This window comes from Meleagris gallopavo, chromosome 23 (assembly GCF_000146605.3).
Source record: "Meleagris gallopavo isolate NT-WF06-2002-E0010 breed Aviagen turkey brand Nicholas breeding stock chromosome 23, Turkey_5.1, whole genome shotgun sequence".
In the NCBI taxonomy this organism is placed as follows: Eukaryota; Metazoa; Chordata; class Aves; order Galliformes; family Phasianidae; genus Meleagris; species Meleagris gallopavo.
The window spans coordinates 775,684-794,415 of record NC_015033.2 but is presented as its reverse complement, the minus strand read 5'-3'; the positions used below and the strand labels follow the sequence as shown (position 1 = coordinate 794,415).

The 18,732-nt window shown below is 52.6% G+C and overlaps 1 protein-coding gene across 1 annotated transcript in view; it reads left to right on the top strand.

The window, feature by feature from the left end:
- The window catches only part of AJAP1 (adherens junctions associated protein 1), a gene marked incomplete at its 5' end in the record, with an annotated part of 18,846 nt that extends 315 nt beyond the window's left edge, over positions 1-18,531 (top strand). Inside the window, 5 exons of the mRNA XM_031556627.1 lie at positions 1-304; positions 10,012-10,099; positions 11,031-11,273; positions 12,219-12,348; positions 16,194-18,531. The exon at positions 1-304 is cut by the window's left edge and continues 315 nt beyond it. Of these exons, the coding sequence (XP_031412487.1) occupies positions 1-304; positions 10,012-10,099; positions 11,031-11,273; positions 12,219-12,291 (708 nt within the window). The remainder of the gene's footprint in view (positions 305-10,011; positions 10,100-11,030; positions 11,274-12,218; positions 12,349-16,193) is intronic.
- Positions 18,532-18,732: the final 201 nt, after the last annotated feature.

Here is an 18,732-nt window from a genome sequence, read left to right as displayed (position 1 = left end):
CGTGATGGGCGGCCCACGGCTCTGCCCGAGGTCATCGTCTGGGGCCCCACGGGTGAGGAGGACTCCCTGGAGAGCAGCACGCTGCCCAGCATCTTCACCACCGCCGCCACCACCACCGTCACCACCACCACTGCCGCCACCACCGCCGCCACCACCGTTGCCACCGTGCCAACCCCCAGCAGCCCAGCTCCCACGCCCGGCATCGAGGAGCCCCGTGGCCGTCCCAGCACCTCTGAGCCAGCTGCCGGCCACAGCAGCGGTGGAAAGGACGCGCGTCCACCCCGTGGCCTGGGGGACACAGCAGGTACCAACCAGGCACCGAGCGCCGCGCTCACCCACCTGCAGGATGGAACACGGGGTCCTGTGCCGCGGTTCTGGGGATGCTCAAGTTGGGTCTGGTGGTTGGGGTGGTTTGTCCATTGGTTGGAGCAGGTGGTCCATCAGTTGGAGTGATTTGTCCATTGGTTGGGGTCGTTTATCTTCCAGTTGGTGCTGTTTGGCAGTTAGAGTGGTTTGTTCATCAGCTGGGGTGTTTTGTCCGTCCGTTGGGATGGTTTGTCCATTGGTTGGAGTGGTTGGTCCATCAGTTGGATTGACTTGTCCATCAGTTGTGGTGCTTTATCCATTGGTTGGAGTGGTTTGTCTTGCTGTTGTGGTGGTTGGGGTGTTTTTTTCCTGCTTCTGTGTGTATGCCAGGGCCTCTGGGCACATCACCACACAGATGCTCTGCTCAGCTCTGGCTCCATCCTGAAAGGGCCCAGGGTGGTGGTAATGATGCCAGGGGTTGATGTGGTGCTGAAGAGCACAGCTGAGTGCAGCCCGTGGTGGAGGCTCAGCGGGGTGGGTGGCAAATCAGCATCCAGAGGATGCTGTCACCGGGTGCTGTGGCATGGGCTCCCACTGCCCAGCTCTGAGATGAGGGCGTGATTTCAAATGAGTGCTTGGGAAAAAAATGGAAGCTCTGAATCATCACTTTCATCTGAGACATTTTCTAGCAGCTTGCTGTATTCTTCCTATTACCAGTATACATCCACAAACCATCTTCCGTAATCAAATTTAGTGCAGCGCTCAGTTACTGTAATACTTTCCACCGGCACTATTTGCTGCATGGACATGGATGAGAAAGCAGGTTCCCATTTATTTCAAATTATATTTGTTATTACCAATATTAAACTGTGGGATACTGTTCTACAGTTTACAGAACATATTCATTGTGCATTGACTGCTTTTAGCCCACAGTGATTTTCTAGTCAAAATGAAAAGGAATTTTACGATCTAATCTTAATCCCAATGAACTTATCTAGCAAGGAGTGACACTGAGGTTGGTTTTTCCCAAACTTAAATAAATTGTTTATAGCGGTGAAAAGCTCCCAACCTACACAACCTCAGAAAAAACACATTAGAATCAGCTGGCTTAATTAGCGTTGGTCACAATTCCTGAGTTTTTGGAGGTTTTGGTGGAGGCTTTGGGAACGGGGTGTGACGTGTTTCGTCCCCTGTCAGATGTGCTGCTTTGTGGACATCGCTGTGCTGGCGCTGGGATGCTGAGGAGCACAGCAGCCCCCAGCCCTGGCCCTGGGGAGGGAGGGAGCTCCTCTAGGATCAGAGCTTTCAGTAATGATCTCCTTTCTGCCGAGTGGTGGATACTAAAGGCTAAAGGGCTTTGTCCGTTGGTTGGAGTGGGTGCTAAAGGCTAAAGGCTGCCTTGATCTCAGCCTATCCACCCTAGATTGAAAAGTGCCTGAGCTCCACGTTTGCTTTTGCTGCCATCATCCATGTCGAGCAGCCAGGATACCTCCAGCCCACGTTGCTATCAGCTTACACTGCCCAGCCCGCTGTGGGATGATGGATCCCACTGCTGCCTGCTTCCCCTTGGGCAGGGAATGGCAGGAGGGAGCTGCGGGGCATCGGGAGTATTGGGGTCACCTTCAACCCCACATCAAGCGACCAGCTGTGCCTTGACGCCCATTTCTCCTTCCACTGCTCAGTTACATAAGCAGCAGCGGCTGGAAGTGTTTGTTCTCTGCCTGGGAAAACATATGGTTACAAATGAGAATTAGGTAACTTGTTTGTGCTCCCGCTTTGCCTCGGCCAGCATCACAGATAGGCCAACATCACAGGAGCTCCCTGTGCGGATGGGCGATGTTGGAGTGGCCCCAAGGAGGGGACATGAGCACCCATCCCGTGGCTGTGGTGGCACTGTGGGTGTCATCCCTTTGGCTCCCGGTGCAGCCAACGTTGCAGCGGTTGGTTGGAGAAGCAGTGAACGCAGTCTCACTCAGGTCTTCCTCCTCTCACCCCATTCCTGCTTGGTGAAGGGGAAAAAAGGAGACAGGAGCCATTTATCTGTGACTCACCGACAGAAAAACAAGGCTAAAAATTCCCGTGGAACAGCAAATATCCTGCTTAGGAGGAGAAAGACAGACAAGTGATTGCTTCTAGCATCCAAAAGAAAAGAGCAAAATGGGGCGTGCGGCTCTGCTGGTGGTGGGTGTTGGCGTGCAAGGGTTTCTGTTTTGTTTTTCTGCAGCAAGTAAACTGACAATCAGGTGTGTTTATCCCGGTGCCACCTATGTCTGCTCAGCGCCTGGCAAGAGTGCTGATGGCAGTCAGATGGGGCCTCAATATGTTCACCCAGGCGTAGTTTATGCTTATGCTTTTCAAAAATGTGCTTCCTTTTTTCGGGGGCTGTCATATCCATTTTACGACGGAGCATGTAAGGAGAGAAATAATTAAAATTCCGGAGTGCTGGAGAGGTAAAGGTTGTAGGGCCGCTGTGCTCCCGGCACGGCTCAGCCAAAGGGGTGAATCAGGGACTGCTGAAATCTGGGCACTGAAACTCTCCTGTCTGTATGATTAGAAAAAAAAAGCCATCTTTAATTAAACCTTTAAGTGCTTTATAAGGCAGAAGACTTTATGTGCCGTCTGCTGCTCCTAATGGTTATTTGATGGCCGGTATGCAATGGATTTGGCATCATGTGCCGCGAGCAGCGTGCTCAGAACAGGGCTTGTGGGCAGTGCTGGGGACCCCAGTGTGGCTGCATCCATGGGGCTGTGGGTGCTGCCCTGTGCTGTGCTGCTGCTCAGAGGTGGTGTGGGCAAAACCTGCCCTGCTGGGGGTGAAGCAGGAGGGATGGGAGAGGGGCTGCTGGATGCGCCGAGATAGCATCTGCTAAAGGCTTCAAAGGAATTAATTAAAGATAAAATGTCTTTAAAACCCTGGGCAGCTGGAATGGAGCTGCTGCTTTGATGCGCTGTGCAGGGTGGGAGCTCGGCCCTTCGGGGCAGCTATGGAGGGGCTGAGTGCCCACCCATGGGTCACAGTGTGGTGGTCCCTGCTGTGCTGCTGGCCATGCTGCTGCCCAGGGAGGTGATGCAGGGTGCTGAGCTTTGCTCTGCTGCAGTGCATGATGCTCAGGGCTGGCACAGATGGGCGCTCCTCTTCTCCCATCCCGCCTCAGCCGCAGGTGGGAAGCCCATCGATCCTGTGGGATTATTGAGCTTTCAATTCAAATCTCTCCTCAAAACCTAAAATAGTTTCTGCCAAGCTGGAAGCGAGGCCGCATTTCATCTTAATTTGTCAGACAGCCCTCTCTGCACGACAGGAGGAGGACTTGTTGGGCTCTCAGTAGGGCTGGGCAGTGCCATGGACAGAGCAGCAAGGTCCATCTCATCCTGTCATTGCTGGGGAAGCATGGCATGTGTGTCCCAGCTGACAGCACACCTAGCCTCCCACACATGGCCAGCATGGGGTCTGCGTTCCCTTTTGTCACAGGGGAGGTGCAAGGGCTGCTGCTGTCCTGGGAGGTTCCCAAAGGAGGCTGCATGGCTTCCCTTAAGGATAGAGGAGCTGAGAGGAGGAGGAGGATGCCTCCCGAAGCAAGAAGTGAGCGTGGTGGAGCTGAGCTCTCTCTGCCTGTTGTTTTCCCCAGGATCAGCAGATGCTGTGCGCACGCCCGCCCTCGCCCACGTGTGTCTAAATGAGCCAGGAACTCTCCTCTTCTGCTCTCAGGAATATTTATTGCTTGGTGCTATTTGCTGTAACACCTGAGCAGATAAGTCCTGGCGCTTTAGCGTAAGCCTCCAGGATCTTCTTTCTTGGCAAGGAGATTTCCGAGCAGCAGCAGCAGTGGGATATTCTTCCCCTTTCAACAGCCCAACCCCAAATACCAGGCGGCTTCTAGGAACCTTGGCTTTTTGTTGCTGAAGAGCCGCGTTCTAACTTCAGATTATTGGTGCTCCCCAGGCGGGGTTTCAGAGCTGATCTCAGGGATTTCACAGCACAGTGTCACACAGGGGCCATGGATGGAGCACTGCACTCCCCTGGGCAGTGGGGATCCCCAGAGCCCCCACCCCATGTATGGACAAAACTGAGAGGCTCTGCTGTAGTACGGGTGTTAGCAGGGCAGACCCAGGGACATTTCCCAGTGCATCGGGTCAACCCTTGCGTTTCTTGTAGATTAGTTTTCATAAAAGCCATTCAGCAGCACTGTGGTTAGCATTAGGACAAAATCCTGCTGATCCCCCCTGGGAAGAGGCCGTTTGTAACAGTGATTGCTGCAGAACGCCCATGCTGTGCTCCCCATTGAATGTTTCTGTCCAGCAGCAGGTTTATGGGCTGCATGAGGCTTCCAGCATCAGATCCCTCCTGCCTTGGCACGGGCTCCAGCTTGCAGCTGAGTTTTGCCCGCTGGGGCTCAGGCAGGGAACCATCCCAATGCCATTGATGGCTTCTGAGCAGTGAGCACTCCTTTGCTCCTGCAGGTGTTGAAGGCAGCAGGCTCAAGGCTGCAAAACACAGCGTGAGCACTGCCTGATGTGAGCTGAATGCCAGGCAGTGCTGTGCTGGGCTGGTGACACTGGCTTCTGGCTCCTGCACGGGCTCGGATGCTTTCATGGTAGCTGTGGAAATGACCTAGAGGTTATTTTGGCTGGGGAATAATTCCCACAGGCACCAACTCCATCTGTGTTTTCATCTTTTCCCTCTGTAAGCTCTTCACCTCTTGAGCCCATGCCTTTCATTGCTGGCAGTGTGCTGGGGATGTGCCCTGCTGCCCAGAAGCGACGCTCTTATCGATAAGCAAGAGGCTGCAGGGCCAACCATGCATGTCTAATTGCAATCAAGCATTCCTCCCAGCTCACCCCACACCTCCACAGCCCTCAGGACCCAATGACCCCACCGTGCCAGCAGGCTCCTCACAGCCTGCCCCCATCCAAGCACTCAAGCAGGAATCACCCATGAAGAAGAGCCAGGTGGTTCTTTTTTCCCATAGGCAACCACCTGCAGGAAGGTGCTGGGGTGCTGAATTGCAGCCCTCCTGGCTGGGACGTTGCAGGTAATCGGAGCAGATGTTGTTTTTCTGCCTCGAACGGTAACTCAAGATTGTACTCTGCAAAACAAAATGAAGCTGTTTCTTCTTCTTTTTTAATTTCATGCAGCTTAGAGGCCCTGATGAGGGTCTTCAAAGAGCTGAGGCTCGTGGCTGTTTTTATTGGGAAAATGAAAAATATGGTCTCCCTAACCAGTGCTGTTGAAAGAAAGGCCTTGGGGGATAGAGGTTCTCTTTGTTTTTAATTAAGAGCTTATATCTCCTGCTTGCTGCCATTGCGCACTTCTGCGGGAGCGAGACACGAGTCTCGAATGGATTTTCTCATGGAATTAATTCTGTCGATGCAGAGCTGTCCAGGAGCTGTTTCAAAAGGTGGACAGAAAGGCCAAAATTCGGTGCTTTCATCTTGGTGGCAAATAGATGGTATTTAACATACAAAATAAAAGCCTTAGCATTTGCTTGCTTTGAGAAGATTGGATTTTTTCCTCTCTCGGCTGGGGGAATTTGGAATCACGTTTTACGGTCGGATGCAGCTCTCCTGCCTGAACAGACAAGTCCATCCTTGCTGCCCACGTGGGTGCTAATGATGGGTGTCCATAAGCTGGTGGGCCCCGTTCTGCCTAACAAGGAACGTAACGTCAAGATTTCTGTACAGCCCAGAGCAGTCCAGGCGCAGACACTGACCGATGCCCATGGGGTGGCTGTGAGCTGCAGCTATAGGACCGCGCTGGGATATGGCAGTGCCAACCCGTGCTGCACAATGAGCAGTCCCAGGTGGGAGAGGTGCTCAGCAGGATGGAAAAACCCAGCAATATTTCAGCATTTCCAAGGGTTCAAAGAGTGCCTTTGAAGAGCTTTCCCTCCTGGCATGCGACACATTAAATTCTGCTGCACTAGCAGAAGCGCGGGGGTTTGGACACACTTTCAATTCCATTAAATACTTCTCCTGTAATTACCCTCGAGTTAAATGGTCACTGCGTCAAATTTACTAGTAAAAGCCTTGTAACAGTGGAGTGCTTGCAGTCCCCTTGCCGGGAGGAGGTAGCAGCACTGTGTGCAGCTGCAGCTGCCCGCTCACCGCGCGCTCGCCGGGTTCGTCCTGTGATCAGTGCGCAATGAAGCGACCACCTGCATCTGTAAGAGTGGGGGCAGCCTCTGCCCTGCCGAGTCAGGGGACTTTGGGGCTGACCTGGCTGCACAGTGAGCACCTCCAGGATTACTTGAGACACAGGAATAGCAAACATGAAAGAAGTGAGCAAGGGCCTGGCTGCCTGCTTGGAACCATGGAATCGCTAAGGTTGGAGAAGACTTCTGAGATCATCAGCAATCAGCCCTTCTGCATAATGCTCACTCATAGAGTCACAGAATCGTTAAGGTTGGAGATGACTTCTGAGATCATCAACCATCGACCCACCCCCACCGTGCTCACTCACTGCTACGATCATAGCATCATTAAGGTTGGAGAAGACCTCTAGGATCCTCAAGTCCAACCGTCACCCCGTGACCACCATGCCCACCAAAAACTGTTGCTCACACTGGCTGGAGGAGGAGCGTGCGTTCCCTCGGCACCTCTCACAGCCAGCAGCATGCTGGTAATTTCTCTGTATGAGCTATTGATCGTATCCTCCAGGTCCCTTTCCTCCAGACAGATTGGTTTCCTATGGCTATATTTAAAGTACCACTCTGCTCCTGGTGGCCCTTCCCTCTGTCATCTCGCTGCTCTCCCCCAGGTGTCCTTTGTGGGATGTCCCCGTGTCCCATCGTGCCCCATCCATTAACACCTCATCTTGCAGATTGGATATTCTTCATTGATTTTGCTTCGTGCCTTTCTGTGTATTTCTTTGAAGGCTGGGAGGAAAGGCATTTATATGTTTACAAAGTAAGAACAAAGACAAATTACTCCTTATTCTGGCAGGTATTGCTGTAGGGCTTCCCAAGAAGCCACAGCAGCCACCTGTCAGCCCCATTCCCATCCCCAGCACTATTTTTGGGGAAAATGCTCCCCATCCCCTTGAAATCTTCCTAGAGCTCAGTGCAGAAGTCATGTGCAACACAAAGGAACTATGCTAGTGCATATGGCAACTGATGTATGTGCCACAGTCTACAATTATCCAGCTCTTCTTGAAGTCCGTGTGTCCTGCTTGGAAGAGCTGCCATCCTTCCCCAGCTCTGTTCTGCTGTGCTTGGGGTGCTGCAAGCACGAGCTCTAATCACAGCATTGGGCTCTCCCTCATCCCCCGGCTCCCACCATCACCGAGGTCTGCGTTCCAAAGCTGCTCCTGTTTTCAAAGGCATCGGGCACTGGGTTGCATGGACTTTATTTTTAGAGCTTTTCCTTTTATCTTTCCCGGCGGTGTCCCACTGGGAGCTGCTCCAAGAGCACTGCGAGCACTGTGGCTGTGCTGGGCTGTGCTCTTGCTGCTCCTGACCCCAGCACAGTGTGAGGTGGCACCGTGTGAGGATGGCACAGTGCACGATGTGGGGCTGCTCCTGCACCCTGGGAACCCCTTGGCTGCGCGTTGGGCTCCGGTGGCCGTTTCCGCGCCCCTCGCTTTGCTTTGGCAGCTGCCGTTGCCAAGTGCTCTCCAGAGGAACCTTGTCACAGTTTGTTTGAGCCAATTGAAGTGTAATTGGGAGTAAATGAAGGAAATGGGTCATTTGTGAAATAGGTGCTTGAGTCAAGGGAGGAAAATAACCCTGACTCATCCCTCCGGATCCGTCCCCACTGGATGTGGTGAACGGCCTCCCCTGGGGGAGCGCGGTGCGGTGAGTGGCACTGGGACATGGGGTGGGTACAAGGGATGTGTTTGTGCCCCTTCCACGTGCTGCTTCCCCCCGTGTTTGGTGAGCAGCTGCTGGGGTGGATCAGCAGTGCATCCTGCTCCGTGCTCAGGCTCTTCTGCGCCCCCCCACATCGCGTCTTCTGGCAAAGCACAGTAAGCAGTGCAAGTGCATCTCCATCCAAAAGCACCCTGCCTTCAGTTTTTATTGTTTTGCACTTACTTTTGCTGTTCTTTATACCAGCATCTCTCAGCTCGTGGCTGAAACCCTCACATCTGTTGTTTCTCTCCTTATGCAAGACGGAGGCACCGAGGAGAGCTGAGCCCCAAGAGGTGCAAAAGGCCACCCCAGGCCATGCACCCCTTGGCTGGCAATCTGCTCCGTACCAGCGCCCCATTCAGGTGCAAGGGCAGTGTTGTCCATCACTGTGCATTGGGTTGCACGCTGGAAACAGGACTGGCTTGGGTCCGTGGGTCCTGCAGCACTGGCAGTGCAGTGAGGGCAGTAAGAGCGAGTGAGTGGTGGCTCTCCAGCAGTGATAACAGGCATGATGCTGGCTGTGCCCCTGCGGATGGATGTGGCTCTTTCTCACTCCTCCTTGGGTCGGCAGCACTCCTGCTTTTGGGCAATCAGCATCTCTTCAGCAGCGTGTGGGCTGGGCGGGCTCTGAGCATTTGTGTGCCTTAGGGAGGTGGCTCTGCCCCAGGAGTGGGGCTGGATCTGACCAGCTTCTGCATGGACGGGCTTTGTCAGCAGTGGGGATGTGTGCAAGGATCCTAAACCCCTGTGTGAGACTGAGCAGGAAGAAAACCAACCTCCGGAGAGCCAAAGCTTCCATCTCCCATGCTTTGAGAAGTCAGCAGAGCAGCACACAGCCGTGCGTGCAGCTGCTGGCTGGGGTTGCGGCGCTGCTCTGGCTCTGAAGCACCGCAGCACCAGCTGTGCCTGCGTGCAGCTGCCTGGGACCCCTCCTGTGTGGGCAGCAGCAGTTCCCTCACCACACACATTCACACCAACCAGCAGCACTGTGCGTGTATCACATAGATACCCAGAGCTGCTTGTTTTCCCGTCACGCTGGCACTTATTTATTTATTAAAAGCATCACCCATCAGGAGCGTGCAACATCTGTTTGTGAGAAATAGCACATCCTTGGGCCACAGCCAGGAAAATCATTTCATTACAAGATTGCAACTGTAAAGCGGCGCAGAACCACAAACATACTGTACATCGAGATGCTTTTGTTTCCAAACTGCTCATTAGGAATGATACACGAGCCAAAATTATACCCTGTGTAAGGTGAATTAGGAGAAAATGAGCCCAACCGACCTTCTTAAGTGAGCAGCAGTTAGTACTGTAATTATTATCTCTGGTTAATCCCGCACCCACTGCAAGGCTGTGCTCAAGTTTCCTGTTCCATCCCAGAGGGTATGCATCTTCACATTGCTTCCGTTCTTCGTGCCTAATTCAGGCTGACAAGGAACATACTCGAGAGGGGAGGAAACAAGAGGCCCAGCTTAAAGATTGTTTTATGTAATGCAGGAGAGAGAACTGTGCTGCTGCTGCTGCCTGGGGCTGCTCCCAGCCCTGTGCTGTGGGAGAAGGGCAGAGGGATGCGATGTGCTGTCCTGGGGGAATGCCTTGGGGGTGTTCATGTACCAAGAACTCTTCCTTTTCCCTTTTCCTTTTTCCCTTTTTTCCCCTTCCCACTTTCCCATTCCCTTTCCCTTTTCCTTCCCTCTACCCTCTTCCCTCTTTCCTTTCCCTTCCCCTTCCATTCCCTTCCATCCCTTTCCCCTTTCCCTTTCCCTTGTCTCGCTTTTTTCCCTTCCCTTTCCTATCTCTGCAGGTGCTGTGCTGTTCCCCTGGTTTCCTATCTCTGTTCTGATTCCTTCTCTTCCAGGTCTGGCAGTCCATCAGATCATCACTATTACCGTGTCCCTCATCATGGTCATAGCTGCTCTGATAACAACTCTTGTCTTAAAAAACTGGTAAGAGGCCTCACGGTGGGGCTGGGCTGGGACAGGCTTCCCATGGAGAGGGATTTCACACCAAAACTGCAGCAAGCGTTGGCTGGCTCAGTTTGGTGCGGGGATGCTTGAACATCATTGCTGGGTGAGCGGCCTTTGCAAGACCCTGCAGTGACGTCATCCAGTGATGTCATCCAGTGGCGTCATCCAGTGATGTCATCCAGTGACGTCATCCAGTGATGTCATCCAGTGATGTCATCCAGTGACGTCATCCAGTGACGTCATCCAGTGATGTCATCCAGTGACGTCATCCAGTGATGTCATCCAGTGATGTCATCCAACAAGGTGCCTGCATTCTGTGGCCCTGCAGGTTGCACTGCTGCTCTCCCACCTTCCCGTGGCTCCAGGGCTGGAGCCTCTTCTGAGCCTCTCGGATGCCACCAGTTCTAAGTGTGCCCCATCACCTGGAGCGCTCCTGTGCTCCTCGAGCTTCATTTGCTCCCATTTATTCCCTTAACACAGGCTGTGCGCCTGGTAAAATAGGTTAGCTTCTTGCTTCAGGCACTCGTGACTTTACCTATTTTCCCAGAGAAACTGCCCTACTTTGAGGTCAGCGGTGCCAGCTGCCACGATGCCGCTGTGCTCCGGGACTCAGAGGTCCCCAGCAGCAAAGCAGCACCGCGGTGGCATTGCTGAGCTCCCAACGTGTCCCAGAGCTGTGCTGCTGCGTGCAGCTCGGGCTTCCCCACGCAGGAGGCAGAGACACAGCCCTACAGTTACTTCGCTGGTGCCTCCCAGATAGAAAGGTTTCAAATAAATAAATAAGAAAGAGCACTGGACTGGGAGCTGGTCTATCCAAAGTGCCAGAATTACGATGTGGTATCAAATGATGCATATAATTAATGGCTGATAATGCAGTGTCGTCCCCCCCCGTGCTCCTCTCCCCACTCAGCTGTGCACAAAGCGGGGCTGCGCGGCGCAACGGCCACCAACGTAAAATCACACAGCAGGAGGAGAGCTGCCAGAACCTGACCGACTTCACCCCCGCCCGCGTGCCCAGCAGCCTGGACATCTTCACAGCCTACAACGAAACGCTGCAGTGCTCCCATGAGTGTGTCAGGACGCCGGTGCCAGTGTACACGGAGGAGGCATTGCACTCGCCTGGAGATTACAAAGCAACCTTCAATGGAAACAGGTGGGGTGATGCAAAGCCGTGTTCCCACGCGCCCTGCTCCCGCTGTCTCCATCCCGTTCCTGGTTTGCAGTAAGGCATGGCTGTGCCACACCGTGCCCTTGCAGCATCAGTGTCCCTTCCCTTGAGCAGCTCTTGAGCATCGTGGATGGGTTTGGCACTGCATTTCTCAGTTCCCTGCCTCCACCCCCAGCCAGGAAATGTTTCTCAGATCCATCTTCCAGAATTTCTGCTGTCTCCTAAGTGCCATCTAAAGAGCTGCTCGCTTCTGAATGGGCGATGTGATTAATGAAGGAGCAGGCTGCAAGAAGCAAATGAGCCATTTGTCTGGCACGAAATAAGGATACGTTAATGAGGGGCATAATGGGAGCTGACAGAGCCGTGTGAGCCCATCTCCAGGTGCCCCCCACCCGCACAGGGAGGTGTGCAGGAGGACGGGGTGACCCCACGACATTTGCCCATTTGCATTTTTTGGTGCTTCCTCCCATCTTGGAAAGCATAGAATTGGGATTTTCAAACCATTTCGTTGTTTGTGTGTCAGCGTGGCCATGAACCCCATGGGCTGATATGGGGTGGGCAAGTGCTGCTCCCCTGCCTCATCCACGTGCTGGCACCTCGCTGCTCTCAGCCTTGAGGCGATGCTTTCTGGGCAGCCCCACACAGGCAGTGCACAGCCCCACGTCCCACACGTAGCACTGGTTCTGCTGGGAGGGGACGCTGGGGATGTCCCCATAGGGTCGCTATGGGTTGGCTGAGTGTCCCCATGCCAACCCCCCAGCCATGCTTCTTTCCCTGCTTCGCACCACCCCGGTTTCGCAGGCCAATGAGCGCAATGAAAGCATTGCTGTAGAGGTTTTGCTCTCTGATGAAGCTGATGTGCACAGCACCTCCACAGCTCGCTCGTGTTGCACACCAGCACATGCAAGCCCATTTTTCTGCTCGCTGCAGACCCTCTTCTTCTGATCGGCATCTTATTCCTGTGGCCTTTGTGTCTGAGAAATGGTTTGAAATCTCCTGCTGACTGGCCGAAGCCTGTTTTACTTCCTGGGCAGGGCAGACGCCGTCTGGCTGTTTCCTGGTAGGTATGGCTGCCCACATCCCAGCACGGTGGGGTCCCGGTGGGAGGTGGCTGTGTGCTGGGGCTGGGGTGGGCTCCATTGGCTTTCCGTTCTGCCACTGCATTGTTTGGGGATTGTTTTGAATTTTTGTTAGCCAGCTTGGGTTGCTTTCACCTACTTGTTCCCACGAAGGTGGCAAGAAAGCAATTAGGCTTCACTGTGTGCTGCATCACAGCAGGGCGGCCGCGCCGGCTCCAGCCCCACGCTCAGGTACATTAACCCGTCGGTCCCAAGCCCCTGCTGCAATGAATCATACATTCAGTGTAAATGAAACTTCCAGCCTCCCCTGGCTGCAGCTTGCTCGGAACAGCCCGTTAAACATCACTCGGCAACTGAACACAGCAATATAATGAGATTAGAATGGAAAGGAATAAAAAGTTAATGGTCCCAGGCAGTGCGTGGCTGGGGCAGGGCGCAGGGCTGAGCCCAGCCTTCTTGGAGGGCACTGCACCAACAGAGCCTGGGAAAGGGGCTCCAGAGAGCCTTGAGCACTTAGCGTCCAAGTCAGTTTCTTATACAGTGAGCATCTTGAGCTCCTGAGAGAGGGGAACCTTCTGGGGTGAAGCCAGAGGGCTCTTAGTCCCCATCTGTTAATGTTCTCTCGTTGTTTCTCCAGTTCAGCTGTTGTGGCCACAGAGGCAAAGTGTGAAGGTGCCTAGCCACAAGGACTTGTGTTGGTGAGCAGGGATCAGCACAGAGCAGGTCCGAGAGAGGTTCTGCATTTCAGTGCACATCAGAAAGCCAGCAGCCGTGGCATGCTGTACCCTTTGCTTTGTAGGCTGTGACAGCTGACCCTTGGCTCAAAATGATTTTAGAAAAAGCAAAACAGAAATCAGCCCAGTCCTACTGCACAGCTCTGGTGCCTGGAGGAGAGTGCAGGAAACCTGTGCAATTCCCACTGCTGCTCCTCAGCGTCCTGTGCAGTTCTGTGCCAAAGGCTGCGTCCCTGCTCATTTCAATGGATTTCTTTAAATAGTCCAAAGCTGCTCCATTACGCTTTATTAAATCCTTGAAATTCTCATTGACCTGTTTTCCTGGAATCCATAAAATTCATATCAATGCGCTCCGGAAAAATCTATCCAAATTTTACCCGAAGCGTTAGCCCTGTGATAGCATTTCAATTATTTATAAAGTTCTGTTTGGTTTCATTAACATTACCTAAATGAGATTGCTCCAAAACAAGTCTCCTGCCCACACACGTGCCTGCGCCGGGGCAGCTCTGTATGCAGGTGTTTGCCTTTGGGCTGCCCCTCTGTGTTTGCTGTCTGGTCGCTGGGTTTTAGCCCCAGCAGCAGTGGAAGGATGCTCTGGTGCTTGTGGGTTAGCTGCAGCTCTCCCTTCCAGCCCATTTCTTGCAGTGTGTGCGAGGGATGGGCCTGAAGAAGCCCATGAGCAGAGCACTGTGCAGTGCACAGGGATTGGAAACTGCACCATCCTTGGCACTGGGAGCACCTTCCCTTGGAAAGGCTCAGAGTACTTTGCAAGTATTAATTGATGGCACTTCACAGCTCTTAGCTCTCTAATAAGCAAATTAGTGCTACCAAATGTGTACATTCAGAGACATGATGTGACCAGGGACAAGGATGGTGGGAGTGGAGAGGGGACGGGAAAACTTTGTATAGATGAACACTGTGAGGTTGGGCATGAGATGTGTGGGGACTGTTCAGGTTGTGCTCAGTGTACGAGAGCTGAGCATCGCTGCTGTGTTGGCATCTCAGTCACTGATGGGTGAGCTGGGCCACTTGGGTGGAAGGGACAGCACAGTGTGGGTGTAGGGTTGGCATGGTGTGGGTGTAGGGTTGGCATGGTGTAGGTGTAGGGTTGGCATGGTGTGGGTGTAGGGTTGGCATGGTGTGGGTGTAGGGTTGGCATGGTGAGGGTGTAGGGTTGGCATGGTGTAGGGTGTAGGGTTGGCACGGTGTAAGGGCAGTATGGCACAGCTGGCTCTGGTTGCTGCAGGCAGTGCTGAGTTTTTGTAAGACAAACTGGTGGAACTCATCTGCTTACATGGCAAGCAGATGCTGAAGTTATTTCCTTAGGTCAGGTTCATCCTCTGCCAACATGAGCTGTTCCGTGTGACACCGGAGCGGTCCCCGCTCAGCGCTGGCCCTCTGAAGAGCAGAGAGCTGTGCCTATGGAGAACAGCTGCTGGAGTTTTCCAGCAGATTTCATCCGCCTGCTGCCAAACCCCTCCGGAGCGCTCGCTTGTAGATGAATGTCACACCTCTGCAACAGGCAGCACGTCAGCTATTTCTGCACTTCAGTAGCCGGGATCCGTTCTCGCAGGCCGGCACAGCTGCAGCAGCGATGTGGCCCGGGGCTGTTTTCTGTGCACAGTGAAGTGGTCAATTACAGCATTGGCACCGGGAGCTGAGTGAGGAGTCCTAGGGGTGCATCTGCAGAACCGCAGCCAGCAGGGCTGCTTTGTTGGGCTTCACACCGGCCCCTGGGCTTCTGAAATCAAGTTTGGTCTTTTGCATTATTCTTGTCCTTAATCCCACTCTCTTTGACTGAAAAAACGCGTGGAATGAGATTATACAAAAATCTGTAAGGTTGATCAAGCACTGACCTACTTTGCACAAAGAGGCGGTTTGGAATACAATACAAATCGTACATCCTGCGAGTGGTGTCCATCCAGAGCTGTGTGCACCTCCAGCATAGGCGCTGGAGAAGTGGACATTTGAGAGTCTGAAATCTCCTCGGCGTGACAGCGTTGATCCGACCCCAGCTTTTTTCACGAGACAGCCCAAATTGCTGGAATTGTATGGTAATGCTGTGCTTTGTGCACTGCCATGTCCTCGTTCTGCCTGACAACAGCGAATGGTTTGTATTAACATTAACAGATAATGAGTCATCGTAAAGATCGGGGCTTGTCTTCTGAGGAATAACAAGCATTCCCAGCACAGCCCCAGAACAAAAGCTTAAGGACTCGCTAGAATCTGCCCAGCTAATTAGTTGGAACGGCAGCATCCTTATTGGAAATGGTGTGTGCTAGGCATCATGCTTAAAAGTGATGTTGCATTGCAGAGTGCTGATCACCAGCTAGCCAGAGGTCACAGTGCGTAGGACAGCACTTCTGCAGGCACGGGGCTGTATGTGGGGCTGCCCCACGTGCAGCAGTCACCAGGCATGCTGGGCTGCAGTGCAGCATGTATCGACGTCCATAAAACCCCATATGCATAAAGTGGCCACAGCGCTGATGGGGACTAATTGCCTTCTGAAGGTTTAAAGATCACGTAGGGAGCAATCTGTCAGAGGATGGCAAATAAATAGCTTGAGAAGAACTTCAATAGGATCTCTGTTTTTGATGCTTAACCAATTCTCTATTGATCTCTTTAGGGCATTTAACTTTAGAAAATCTTGTTAGTACTCATCATCGCCTTCTCATCTGCCAGAGCACTCGATGCTCTTATCCTAAGTATGAAAAGCTCCAGAATGATCAGAAATAAATTACACTTAGGAAAGCAGGTCGAGAAGTGTGCAGTAAGGCACACCTAAGCTTCTTACTCACTCCAGCTCTTCACCCAAAGCATCTGATGCACCAAAACGGGTGGGATGCAGCATCCCAATGTTGCACGTGGCAGGAGTGGGGCTGGGGGCTGGGTTGGACCGGGCAGGGCTGGGACCTGTCCCTGCATGGGGCTTCTGTGGTCAGCAGGGTGGGCACTGCAGGGCAGTGGGTCTGATCCTTACCACGGGTGGTGGGCGACAGCAAATGTGACTGCAGCTTGAGGGAACTGATGCACGTCTGGATGCGTTTCCCTGTTGTGAACTTAATGTTTCGTTTTCTTTTCGTTTTCCGCAGGATTCCATTGGTGAACCTGTAAAAAAAAAAAATTAAAAATAATGGGTTACCTGTACCTACCATTTCTGTTTACCAGTAGGAGACTCAAAGAGCAGCGTTCTATGGGCCAAATATATTTTTATAAAAATGAACACGCCTGTAGGTAACTGCGTTTTTCCAAGAGTGCGTTTTTTGTTTTTTTTGGAGAAGAGAAAAGCGTGTGAGCAAAGAATCCCACGAAGGAAGAGGAAACCGAGAAGAGCTGGAAGGAGCAGGACTGAGCAGCTGGAACTTGGGATACGGACTACGATTCTGAACCTGTGCCAATAATACCATTATGTGCCATGTACTGATGCAAAAGACTTCGTGAGAAGCAGGAGCTAAGTCAGTAACACGCAGAAATGCTACCGAGGACAGGGGAGGGGCGTCTCTTCCGATGGGGTCATTGATTCCGGTCCACATACATACATACATATGATATATATATACAGAGGAAATATATACACACACAAAACACTTTTTTTGTACTGTAGCAATTTTTGAAGATCTTAAATACTCATTTTTAAAGAAAACGTCACGGGCTAAAAGTCTGATTTCTTTAACATGCATAATATGACCTAGTTAAAGCGATGTTTTCTACTTGGGCAGCTTGCCTTTCCAACCTAGATGTGTATATATAGATAGACATATACATATATATATGTGTGTGTGTATGTATAAGCATATATATGTATGTATACATATATAGATAGTTTTATTTTCATTCTGGAGATGCGTTTCCAGCGGTGGGTGCCTGCCGGGGCCGCGCTGGCAGTGGGTGCTCACGCCGTGCAGCCCCGATGCGATGGGCTTGGAGAGCTTTGAAAGCGGGTCTGGAGCAAGAGCAGAATGAAAAGGGGTTTTCCAGCTGTTTGCAGCCTGAGCATCGCGGGGATGGCACCCGCAGGGGACAAAGTCAGGGTCCAGAGGGGTCTGCTGGCGTCCCATCATGAGATGCTTCCCGCTGTGCTGCTTCAGAACGCGAAGGGCAGCGGGGTTCAGACCAAAGTCCTCCGGTTCTTTTTGTAACCCACCCTTCCGAGTGTATGAAAGGTTTTTTAGAGTTATCCAGATACGCATTCTGATCATCTGCTCAATCCTCAGCTCCATTTCTTTATTCTCTGTGTGTCGTTCCAAGAAAAGGCAACTCGGCCCTTCTGGCGCTGCGCATCATTGTGCATGCAGCCGCTTCGTTCCATAGCATTCTCTGTCCTTTTCTGATGGGGTTTTGTATCCTGGAACATTTTCCCCCACCTTATGGAAGCTGCCCCAAGTAGAAGTCTTCCGTGCCAGAGGTGGATGTGAACTGAACATCCCAGGGGCACCGGCAGCGTTCCCTGTGGCTGTGGGGCAGCTGAACAACCTGCGGAGCTGGACGCAGGGTTATGTTGGGTCTGGAGGGTTTTGTTCCATGGCAGAGCCGGTTCCTTTTGCAGCAGGGTCCCTGCAGGGCTCCCTGCCCCAGGCCTTTGCGTGTTGCTGATGTGAGCGGTGCAGCCCGTGCCAGTGATCCTCGCTATCGCATCGCTTCAGTTTTCCTTCTGTGTCTCACTTCTGTGGCACCGATCCACTCCAGCTCTGCCATCGTGTTGTGCTTTACCCATCGATCTTTCTATTTATTTGTATCTACTGGCTGCACCAAGTCCTTCCCGTGGGTATTCAGTGTAATTTTGATAGCAGTTTGACATCATGAGATATATCTGAGTCCCTCGTTCCTGGCACCGGGAGCATCGTGGTGAGCTCCTTCCCTTAGGGAGCCACTGCCTGGAGCTCGGTCCGGTGGAGCCACGGGGAAGGGGATGTGTCTGCATGTCTGTATGTCGGGGAGCAAAGTCAGACAGCTCCAACCCCAGGCAGGGCTCCATTGCCACGAGCTTCCCCCACTCTGCAGAAGGACGTGGCCCAGCCACCCCGAGGCTGCTCAGCGCTGAGCCAGGAGACAAACGTAGATGCACAATCTTCCCTTATTTATAAGGACCAACAGCACTTGCACTTTATCAGAGAAATCCTCACATCCCTATGCATGCCAAGCACACCAAGAAAAGGAACAACTGCCAGAAGGAAGGAAGGGAAGGGAGGGAGGAGCAGAGCTGTGAATGTAGTGGTTTACCAGGCAGGACTCAGCGTCCTGGTGCAGTTTTGTAGTAAATAGAAATGAAACCACGTTTCTTTCATTCCTTGCTATTGATGAGAACCAAAAAAAAAACCCAAAAAACCATGACATGAAAACCTGGAGCTGTATGTTCCCAGAGAGGTGGTGGTGGAGTCTCCATCCCTGGAGATGCTCAAGAAAAACAGAGATGTGGTACTTGGGGACATGGCTTAGTGGATGTGGTATAGGTGGGTTGGGGTTGGACTTGAGGATCTTAGAGGTGTGTTCCAACCTGAATGATTCTTTGATTGTATGATTCTGCGTTAGTGGAGTAGACCTGTTGGGGAGACTTATTGCATGGGGGAAGAGCAAGGAGTGCAGTGTTTGCAGGCGCCTCCTGATGAGCTGTGCCACGCCGTGGCCGCCCCA